Source organism: Nicotiana attenuata, unplaced genomic scaffold (assembly GCF_001879085.1).
Source record: "Nicotiana attenuata strain UT unplaced genomic scaffold, NIATTr2, whole genome shotgun sequence".
Taxonomy (NCBI): domain Eukaryota; kingdom Viridiplantae; phylum Streptophyta; class Magnoliopsida; order Solanales; family Solanaceae; genus Nicotiana; species Nicotiana attenuata.
The window spans coordinates 191,665-203,591 of NW_017671679.1; the positions used below are offsets into that span (position 1 = coordinate 191,665).

Below are 11,927 nucleotides of genomic sequence, written 5' to 3' on the forward strand. Positions count from 1 at the left end.
TCTAATTTAGTCTAATGAGCTCCTTTAATCACGCCTAGTTCATTCCTGAATTGGTCTTATTAAGTATTAAGCAAGTTCTGAAACAAGTTCTTTCAAACTGCCTAATCTCATTAGATATCATGCCTATAAGTATTAAAGGAGCCTATTTCAAAATCTGTTCGTTTCTGCATTAATAGATATCAATATCCTGCGTATAGGTATGCCTCTAGGGCGCTTTCAACATTGCATTCTCTGAAACTATCTCTATCGCTTAATGCTTTCTGATCCTAACAGGCTTTAAAAGGAGTCCTTAGGCAACTGCTAGGGTATAATTTTTGAGTCTAAAAAGGGGTTTGTTTGTTTCTGCATATTCACTTAGATATCCTGCTTTAGGACATTGTTTAATAAAAGACCTTAACTGTGCTTGAGTCGTGCTGCTTATATGTTTGTTTGAGAAGGAAACTTTGAGCCTCTTAATTGCTCCCATTATGTGGGAAAGTCCCAAAATGCTTTTGACTGTCGCCTTAGAATTTTCGCCTTTTAAAAACCTTAGGGGTATGTCTAGAACCACCTATAGGTAGAGGTCCTACCTCCCTCCAGGACCATTAAAAAGGGACGGATAGCAGCATGCAATAGGAATCGTTGACCAAACACTCGCTTTACATGACCAATAAGGGGACGGGAAGGGTAGACATGGATATGATGACCGGTGTGCTAATGCCACGCGTAGCCCTTTTCCAAGGAGTGATTACCGGGCATTGTACTAGTGTGATCCTATAGGCTAACCAACCTAGGACCCCCCTCTTCCCAAATCCTCTTTACTCAAAGCTTTATTTTCCTTTTATACATACAAACTGTTTAAATTCTTATTTGAGTTATATAATGCCCAACATGCTCTGCTTGCAATTATCTGCTTCAATTGATTATTTTATTTTTCGACTAATTCGTAAGTACAAGTTCGGCCGGGACCCACAGTTCCGGACCAAGAGGAGTGCCTAACACCTTCCCTCGAGGTTACTTCGAGCCCTTACCTTAATCTCTGGTAATGCAGACCAACCCAAGAGTTAATCGCTCAAGGTGCCCTAACGCACCATAATTCGTTAGGTGGCGACTCTTCAAATACTCAATTCCCAAAAGGAAATGAGTCACTACACCCCGTGAATGTCGAAACCCGGACCCCCTCCCCGTCAAAAGGGAGGGGAAAAAGGGGGCGCGACACCATATCCTTAACTTTTACAATGCACATATCAAAGTTAAGGACACCATGTCCTTAACTTTTACAATGACATTTCAAAGTTAAGGGCATCATGTCCTTAGCTTTTTCACTGCACACATAAAATTTAAGGACACCATGTCCTTAACTTTTTCACTGCACACATCCAAGTTAAGGACATCATCTCCTAAAGTTTATAAAACAGACTAATAAACTCTTTTTGATTGTGTACCTGTTGTTATCGTCTATCTTTATGTTAGTGTATGTTCCCGGGTTTTTACTTTTCATCATATACAAGTATGAAGATAATAATTCATAATTCTCTTCAGGAGTTCCTCTTATTAATGCTGAAGCACGTTGAATAGCACGCCACGCCTTGTGATAACCAATGCCTAGTCCATGCAATTTTTGTATTTCTGCCATGACAAAGGCTGATGTAACTTCAAACCTTGGGTCTCGAAGATTGTCAATAATGTAACCACTAATCAACTTTGAAGTTGCATGCCTTTGATCAGCTTTCATAGTGTTAACTGAGCAGTCATGATTTTTCTCAATCTTTACTATCTTGAATAGTGTTGAATCTTTAATTCTGAAAGCACACACACACCACCCACTCCTGTCATCATTGCATTTCAACGAATATCTTGTTGAGCTTGATCTAACAACTTTGAATTCAAAATGTCCTTTAATTGTAATATTCGAATAACAGTTAATTATACTCTTCTTTTTGTCAAATATTGATCCCACTTTTATTTCATCCAACGAAGCATTTTCTCTTAATATCGTAAGTGGGTATTCTTTTTGTTTTGAATTTGAGCTTCGTCTTGTTAGTTGAGTAGAAGTTTTTTCAGCAACTTCTTCTATTACCGGTGCACTCTCTAAGACTTGAATACCCAAAGCTTGTTCGTTGTCAATCTCTATAATGCTTTGTCCTTCCACTTGAATAGAATCAAATGTTTGAAGCACCTTTTCAGTTATTGGTTGAGCTTCAACCACATCTATTTCCATTATCTGTTGGCATTGTCTTGATTGTCTTGTTGAGTTTCTGTATTGAGATGTTCAAAGGTGCTTGTAGAACCAAAAACTCTTTCTGAAACGTCAACAATGAAATGACAACCCTTGAAGAGTGAATGACTTTTTAGTAACTCTATACATGTGTGAAGATCTAAATCTTGGATACAAGCATTCCTTTGCTTGTTCCCAGGTTGATATCATTGCTTCAAACTTGTCTCTATCCAATTCAATTTCTTCAAAGACCTGGTTAATGAAATCTTCAAATCGAATTGCCTCAGGTACTAGAACAAGCTTTGTTTGATGATCAAGATACTTATAGTCTGCAGTCCATCTACCATTAAAAACAACTATAATACATATTGTATCCATCCTGCAAGTCAAGAAAATGGAAAATTCAGGACATATTTATACAGTAATCGTGAAGTTAGAACAACAGTCATGAAGTCGCAAAACACAGGACACTATGTCCTTAATATTTAAAACAACAGTCATAAAGTTGAGGACATCATGTCCTTAACTTTATCAATACAATTTGCAAATACAGGACTCTATGTCCTTAATATTTACACTGTAGTCATGAAGTTAAGGTCATCATGTCCGAAACTTTATCAGTAAAAATTGCAAAAACAGGACACTATGTCCTTAATATTTACACAGTAGTCATGAAGTTAAGGACATCATGTCCTAAACTTTATTAGTACAAGTTGCAAAAACAGGACACTATGTCCTTAATTTTTATACAGTAGTCATGAAGTTAAGGACATTATGTCCTAAAGTTTATCAATACAATTTGCAAATACAGGACACTATGTCCTTAATATTTAGAACAGCAGTCAAGTTAAGGACATCGTGTCCTTAACTTTATCAATATAATTTGCAAATACAGGACACTATGTCCTTAGTATTTAGAACAACAGTCATGAAGTTAAGGACATCGTGTCCTTAACTTTGTTAATACAAGTTGCAAAACACAGGACACTTTGTCCTTAATATTTTTTAGAACAACAGTCATGTTAAGGAAGGATACCAAATCCTTAACATTATGTCCTCAATATTTACTGAACAATCACAGAGTTAAGGACGCGATTTCCTTAATGTTATCAATCCAAAAAAGGAAAAAAAAATCAAATTCCTAGCATCTTATTCTTCAGTAACGAAATAAAAATCCACACAAACACACAAAAGCATATAGAGATATCTGAAACTTTAGAACTTACTGTAATTTTATGGTGAATTTTGGACGAGAAAGTTGAATTCTCTAGTTTGAAATCGGAAGAGAAGCTTCTGCAATTTTGGACGATCACAGCAATTCTCTGCATGTAAGTTTGCACGTAAGTTTGAGCTGCTGCTAATCGTAAATAAGGAGCGTAGGTATCAGCGAAATCCTTATAGCAGAAGGGTATTTTCGTCCGGACGGGTAAAAATTCATTAAAGCAGTGGCTAAAGACTAAAGACATTTAAAACAGTGGCTTTAAAGTAAATACATGTGTTATTAATTGTTATCTATGCACATCGCCCTTTAAAACATGGACCATTTTTTATTATGGTGTGAAGTCATGTGTATTTTCTTGTAATTCTTTCGAATTAAAACCACAATTATGGTGCACCTATAATTTTGGTGGATATACTTAATGCTAGTAATTTTGGACGCCAAGTTACGTGACAGCTAACCACTTTTTGGACGTCCAATTGAAAATGATGTATCATTAATATTTGTTTTAAGATCGGTGACTTGCTTACTTTTCATTCACATGGTTTATTAACAATTGTTGTACAAAAAGAGTCCCAACTTCTTGCAATAAATCATATTGGACTCTCTTATTTTTCCTTTTCAAATAGTCATACTGGTTATGTATTCTAGTTGGATCTGAATTTTGTAACACACTTGTTTACTCTGTGTGTGGTAATTATTGCATATTTTTTTATAAGTATATTCATGCATTAGTACGTCGTAAATTACAGTTCAATATATTGACAAGATATTACATAAGATTGTAATAGGAGGTATTGCAAATAGAAGTGTGATAGGGTTCAGTTGTAATGTTATGAACAATATCAAGATTATAGCAACCGTTACTTAAATGCAGACAATAGACGATTATCTATGCCTAATTTGTGGAATGACACAAGATAAATGGTGTAAGACTCTAAGCAAATTTCACCTCGGCAAAGTGAATAACATCACTCGTAGGTTGGGTTGCCTGTTATGTATAATACTAGAGGCATGCACTTTGCATGGCACACATAACCTTGGGCAATACTTGGTTGGCAAATTTAGCGTTCAGTTGAGTTTAGACAAATCCTATGTCGGGGTAGAGCACAGTGGACATATAAGGAAGAAAGCATTAGATATTACTGATAAATTTTAATGATGTGATTGCCCAAACCAAAGTGTATGATATTATTAGTGATCTGGGCTATTACTAGTGATTACCAATATTGGTGTTTAACTCAACACCTAATTGTATTAGGGAATTAAAAGCACGGGTGGCTCAACACCTAGACGCTCATAGGGACATATCTATCCGGATAGAGGATAGTCTAGGCCGATTCAATCCCAGAAATTCAAAATTTCTGACCGAATTCGGTCGGAAATTTTGAATTTATATTTATTTTTTAAATAAATTAACAATTTATTACAATTTATAAATAATTATTTATTTAAATAAAATTATTATTTTTTAAAAATTCCGATCGATTTCGGTCAGTATTTGAAAAAAAAAAATTTAATAGTTACCAACCGATTTCAGTCTGAAATTAAAGTTTTACAGTCAATCAACACTTTGAAATTTCCGACCGATTTCGGTCGGTACACGTATGCAATCATCATCTTTCCGACCAATTAAAATCGGTCGGAATTCTTCCGAAAATTATCAATTTCCGACCGATTTCGGTCGGAAATAATAGACAAAATTGCACTGTTTTTTAATAATGACTAGATCTGGCGATAGGAGCCAAGTCTTTAGGATACAAAATTAAAGTTTGTAGCGTAAAGTTCAACAGTTGTTAATTATCTCGTCAAAAGTCAATGTCAAACTATCTTCAATCTCTTTCAGCTAGCTCAAAGTTCAACTAAAACAGGCTAACAACTTGGTAATGTTTGATTGTTCTGGGACATACTATCTTTATTAGTTTCAAAAATGTGGTTCACATTATTTCACAAGGCTGAAAATACTTGACAATGCATGATTGGACCAATGAACAAATGCTTATCTATAGGCCCATGATACTATTTGTGTTAAATGTTCAACTGCAAACTAGAACATTAAAATGACAATGGTCCCTCCACATTCATAAGTCAAAATTTCTTTTGAGATAATAGTTGTTTACAATGGTTGTAACTGGCGAACACCAATATAACTTACTAAAACTCGTGCTCCTTTATAAAAATTAAGACTCACATGACCCCGGCCGATTCTTTTCTTTATTAAAAGACGCTCTTTTCTGAGCGAAGCCTACCGATCAACGCGGTCGAAAATATCGCCCGATCAGAAAATTGACCGACTCAGTCGGATTTTTGTTTAAAATAAATTAAAATTATATTCATAAAATCGACCGACTTGGTCAATTCATTTGAAAAACCAATTGACACGGTCGATAATTTAATTTATTTTAAAAGAAAACCGACCAACTCAAGCGAAAGTCTTAGATCAACAAATAATAGTGGTCTAGTAGTAGAATAGTCCCTTGTAGTGGTAAAACCCTCAGTTCAATTCGCAGATAGTGTATTTTATAATTGCATAATTTGATCGGTTTTATAATATTGACTGATAAGGTCAATCTTTTAGAAAATTTTGGATCTAATGTCAGAAAATACCGTTATAATTACAATTCAGTATGCTGACTGTGTCGATCGATTTTTATACCGATCAACTTTCTTTCAACCCACAAAACTTAGTCGACTTTTTTGTCGGTAATCCTTTAAAACGGCCAATTGTTAGGTCAGTTTCGCTAGGAAATGGCCCTGTCTTTAATAGTGTTTGTTAATTGTTTCGATAATAACAGGGGCGGAATTAGCGAAAAGAGTATGGGTTTAGTAGAACTCAGTAACATGGTCCAAATCCTATATAATTTTTGATAATTCCACTGAGTACAAAAGTATATATAATTGTTGATAATTTCGCAGCCCTGCCTTCCTCCTTCCTATCTTAGTACTTTGTATTTCACACTCATTTTGTATTATTTAGACAGTATTTGGTCGTACTTGGAGGCTCATGACTAGTGACACCGGATTCGGGCTGTGTTAGAATATTTTGTACTGGTTTTCCGCATATTTCTGTTAGTTTATATATTTCATATGAAGAATTTGAGACTTAATCGGTTTTAGAAAATAATTTTTATAAAAAGAATTCGATGTGGTAATTGTTGGATTGGCTTGCCTAGTACTGTGATAGGCACCATCGCGACCGGGGTATTTGGGGTCGTGACACTACGAGAATTGAGAAAATGTTAGTCTTTTTTCATGTATAGAAGGTTTAAATGTCAAGGTTATTTACATATAATTCAAATAACTCAGATATTTAACATGGTTAATGTCAAATATCAAAATGGAGTAAAAAGAATTCACTAGCTAAAGAATTTTTTATATTTTTAGATAGCCAACTAAAATGAGTTTTGAATTAAGAATAATATTTTCAATTACATTATTAAAAAAATAATTATTATTGAAAAATAATATTTTAGAAACTGAAATTTTAATAAAGAAATATTTTTTAAGAGATATCAACACACCAAATAAGAGTTCAAGTAGTAGTAAAAGAGTTAAGTCTTATCCAAAGAGTCATTCATTTCTCAATATTTGATTGTTTTGCCATAAATATGAGTTATTATTTTGCTTCTTGACAATTTTTAGGATCCAATGACACCGGCAAGAATGATATCTAAAGAGAAAAATAGAGAAATGGTTATTTTTTTCATCTAGTTAATATCCAATGATTATCTATATTTACTGAAAAAGTGTAAATTTTAAGATTATTTACATACAATCCAAATAACTTAAATATTTGACATGATTAGTGTCCGCGCATCCGCGAGGGTACTAGTAACTTACTAAAACTCGTGCTCCTTTATAAAAATTAAGACTCACATGACCCCGGCCGATACTTTTCTTTACCAAAAAACGCTCTTTTCTGAGTGAAGCCTACCCATCAAGTCGATCGAAAATACTGACCGATCAGAAAAATGACCGACTCAGTTGGATTTTACTTAGATGCCGTCATCACAGGTATTATTCCCGTTGGTGGTAGGGATGCTTCGGTATTATTTGATCCAGGGTCTACTTACTCATATGTATCATCTCTGTTCGCTCTCTTCCTGGTTATTTCTCCTGAGCCCTTGGGTGTTCTTGTTCATGTGTCCACTCCTGTGGGTGATTCTGTGGTTGTGGATCGGATCTACCGGTCCTGTGTGGTCACTTTCTGTGGTCTCGAGACTAGAGCTAATCTTTTGTTGCTCGATATGATTGATTTTGAGGTCATCCTAGGCATGGATTGGTTATCTCCATATCACGCCGTCCTTGATTTCCATGCCAAGACAGTTGCACTAGCGATGCCAGGATCGCCGAGATTGGAGTGGAAGGGTTCCACAGTTGATATGCCTAGCAGGGTTATTTCTTTCCTGAAGGCTCAGCACATGGTTGGAAAAGGGTGTTTGGCTTACTTNTAGTAGTAAAAGAGTTAAGTCTTATCCAAAGAGTCATTCATTTCTCAATATTTGATTGTTTTGCCATAAATATGAGTTATTATTTTGCTTCTTGACAATTTTTAGGATCCAATGACACCGGCAAGAATGATATCTAAAGAGAAAAATAGAGAAATGGTTATTTTTTTCATCTAGTTAATATCCAATGATTATCTATATTTACTGAAAAAGTGTAAATTTTAAGATTATTTACATACAATCCAAATAACTTAAATATTTGACATGATTAGTGTCCGCGCATCCGCGAGGGTACTAGTAACTTACTAAAACTCGTGCTCCTTTATAAAAATTAAGACTCACATGACCCCGGCCGATACTTTTCTTTACCAAAAAACGCTCTTTTCTGAGTGAAGCCTACCCATCAAGTCGATCGAAAATACTGACCGATCAGAAAAATGACCGACTCAGTTGGATTTTTGTTTAACATAAATTAAAATTATATTCATAAAATCGACCGACTTGGTCAAATCTTCGGTCAATTCATTTAAAAAACCAATTGACACGGTCGGTTATTTAATTTATTTTAAAAGAAAACCGACCAACTCAATCCATTATTTTCGTGCAAAATGCGGTTGAAGAGTATAAACAAAAAGCGAAAGTCTTAGATCAACAAATACTAGTGGTCTAGTAGTAGAATAGTCTTTTGTAATGGTACAACCCTCAGTTCAATTCGCAGATAGTATATTTTATAATTGCATAATTTGATCGGTTTTATAATATTGACTGATAAGGTTAATCTTTTAGACAATTTTGGATCTAACGTCAGAAAATATACCGGTATAATTAAAATTCAATACGCCGACTGTGTCGATCGATTTTTATACCGATCAACTTTCTTTTAGCCCACCAGACTTAGTCGATCTTTTGTCGGTAATCCTTTAAAACGGCCAATTATTAGGTCAGTTTTGCTAGGAAATGGCCCTGTCTTTACTAGTGCTTGTTAATTGTTTCGATAATAACAGGGGCGGAATTAGCGAAAAGAGTATGGGTTTAGTAGAACTCAGTAACATGGTCCAAATCCTATATAATTGTTGATAATTCCACTGAGTACAAAAGTATATATAATATACTTCAGATCCCATAAATTTCAAATCCTGGATCCATTTCTGCCCAATAAACTAAACTTCAGAACACATAAACTTCAAATCCTGAATTCATTTCTGCCCAATAAACTAAACTTCAGAACACATAAATTTCAAATCGTGAATCCATTTCTGCCCAATAACCCATACTAGAACTTGTGATTTAATTATAGAAACTAAAACGTTTCTGGTTTAAACTGAGGTGATTATACTCAGAAAACTTGAGGGGTCTGGTTGATATAAGTTACAAGGGAATAAATAGTCAAATGAAAAGAAAATTAATAAACAAGTGTCATAAGCTCTAAGGCATTTATCTTGTTCTTTTCTCTATATTCCGTTCTTGACATGTCAACTTTAAAACAAATGCTGACAAATAGAAATTACTTTCACAAGATTAGGCTATAAAGATGAAAGATGAGTATTGAGAATGTCACCATCTTTTTCCCCACAAACCAATCAAACAGAAATTTTCCAAACAAAAAAAAAAAAAATACATGCAAAAATATTTTAAGCTTATTTTTGGACTTATAATGTTAATGAATTACACCACTTACATTCTTGGCTTGACCTTAGCTCTTAAAGGATTTTTCATCACCACAGTAAATTGCAGTTTCTCAGTAAAATCCACTTTGCTATTTTCCGGGTAAGCGGACCATTCAAACTCTTGAACCATTCGGGCCAACATCAAATTAATATGCACCATTCCCAGACCCAAACCCGGGCAAATTCTCCGCCCTACCCCGAAAGGCATCATCTTCACTCCGGTCACACCCGTTATATCAGCGTCCTCCCGTCCGGATAGAAACCTATCTGGGTCAAACTTTTCGGGGTCGGACCAAACTTTCGGGTCATGAGAGATCCCGGGTATGAAAAACTCCACATTAGCATTTGTGGGTATGTCATACCCACCCAATGTTGTTGGCTCCGTTACTGCATGGGTAAATGTAACGTACGTAGGAGGATGTTTACGTAAAAGCTCCTTTACGACGGCGTTTAAATAAGGCATCTTATCCATATCCTTTTCATCAACCTTTTTGTCACCCACTGTATTTCTAATCTCTTCGTATATTCTCTTCTGTATGCTTGGATTTTCGATCATCCTCCCTATGGCCCACTCTATTGCGGTAGCGGTTGTGTCGGTCCCACCGTTCAAGAACTCGGAACATAGTGTTACAAGCTCCGAATTCGTTGGTCCTGATTTTTTACCTGTCGAAAATATAATTAAGTAAACATAAGTATATTCTCTCGAACAGTTCAAACTTTTAGTTAAAATGATCATGTAATTCAACATTACCTTCGACCTTAACATCAAATAAAGTGTCTAGGTACGAAAACGAGGCAGCTGTCTTGTCGGACCCAGGATTTTGTATAGCTCTTCGACGTTTCTCGATCAAAGGGACAAGTGTTTCTATTTGTCGCTTGCGAACTTCGTGAACCCTCTTACGTTGTTTATAACCAACAAACAAGCTCAATATAGGAAGAAAATCATCTATTCTTGGATGAAGCTCCATCAACACATCCTTCATCATTTGATCAACGGTTTCAATCATTTTCTCATCCATTTCAACACCAAAACACATAGCCAAAAGTATATAAAACACCGCGAATCGGGCGTTTTTCAGCACCCAAACGATGTCGTTATTAGCCTTAGCATCTGCATGTATCCTTTCAATCAACTTATCCATTGCCATTTCTCTACAATCACGAAACTCTTTCACTCTACTCGAACTAAGCATATTTTGGACCATATTTTTTCTTAGGGATCGCCAAAGTGGCCCGTAAATTGCTGCATTGACACTGAATTTATTGCAACTGAAAATGGTTCGGGTCGGGGTCTCACTCGGGCGGGTAGCAAAAATTTGACCCTTTTCAATTAAAGCTTCATAAGCCAAGTCAGCACTGCTAACAACAATCATAGTACGAGCACCCATTTTGAGCGTGAAAATGGCGCCATATTTAGGTTTGAGCTCTCTTACATATTCGAAAAATTGCTTACCAGAACTAGCTATTTGGAAAAGGTTACCGACTACCGGCCAACCCGGTGGTCCTGGAGGAAGATTATATTTGGTTTTTCGTGTGAATAATAAGATGAAAACTGAGAGAAGAAAGGCCAAAGCTGTACATATGAAGTCCATTGTTGTGTATAATATCCCTCTAGGTATTATTTGTAACACCTTCTATAATAAGAAGGAAATGAATGCTCTCTAACACAAGAACAAGAATATGAAAAGCCGTTTATAAGGAATATGGTAAGGTAATTTTTCTGATTGAGAAAAAGTCAATAAAACCCTAAGGCTGCTTGGCTGGCAATAATTGCCTTCAAGACGGCTTAATAAATACCCCTCGGTTCTAATTTATGTGACACATTGTTCAACTTGACTCGAAATTTAAAGAAAAATTTGTGATCTAAAGTAAGTTTTAGACATTAATAGTAAAATATAATATTTAAAGTTAAATTATTTCAAAATATCAAAAATAATATTTTTATAGGTACAGATTAATAGGAAAGAATGCACATAATATTGAGACGGATAGTGTGAAGTGATGTGAAGAGGGGAAACGTTGGATCTTTTAGACGAGGAGTCGGCAAGAATCTCACTATCCAACTACTTTACAAGTAGTCATTAAAATTCAACTCTATAGATAACATATACTCCTATTATTAAACTTTTGAAATAGACATCTATCGAAGGCTTTCCCGATATAGAGTTGTAATCGTAACATTACATTTTCAAACTTAATCTTTGCCTATAATACAATTAGCGTAAAAATTTAATTGCATTCCGAATTTTCACCAAATCAATAAAGCATGTTGTTTACCCCAAAAATGAGTAACAACTAAATTTGTACGCAAATTAAAGGATACGTGGTTTAATTCAACACGAATAGTTAAGAATGACAAATAGATGAATTAAAGACAAAATAAATTATCAAACCAA

At 35.1% G+C, this 11,927-nt stretch overlaps 1 protein-coding gene across 1 annotated transcript; it reads right to left on the minus strand.

Moving 5' to 3' along the window:
- Nucleotides 1–9,266: 9,266 nt before the first annotated feature.
- Nucleotides 9,267–11,322, minus strand: LOC109209652 (cytochrome P450 77A1-like). The gene is made up of 2 exons (XM_019372964.1): nt 10,283–11,322; nt 9,267–10,194 (listed from the first exon to the last, which is right to left on the minus strand). Exons 1-2 carry the CDS (start codon nt 11,121–11,123, stop codon nt 9,539–9,541), a joined length of 1,497 nt encoding a protein of 498 aa, XP_019228509.1. The 5' UTR covers nt 11,124–11,322; the 3' UTR covers nt 9,267–9,538.
- Nucleotides 11,323–11,927: the final 605 nt, after the last annotated feature.

What these genes read in the sequence shown, in the direction of transcription:
- LOC109209652 (XM_019372964.1), bottom strand. Translation starts at nt 11,123, where the DNA reads ATGGACTTCATATGTACAGCTTTGGCCTTTCTTCTCTCAGTTTTCATC. An exon ending in ATTTGATGTTAAGGTCGAAG is followed by an intron (nt 10,195 to 10,282) that starts GTAATGTTGAAT and finishes TATTTTCGACAG; the next exon opens with GTAAAAAATCAGGACCAACG.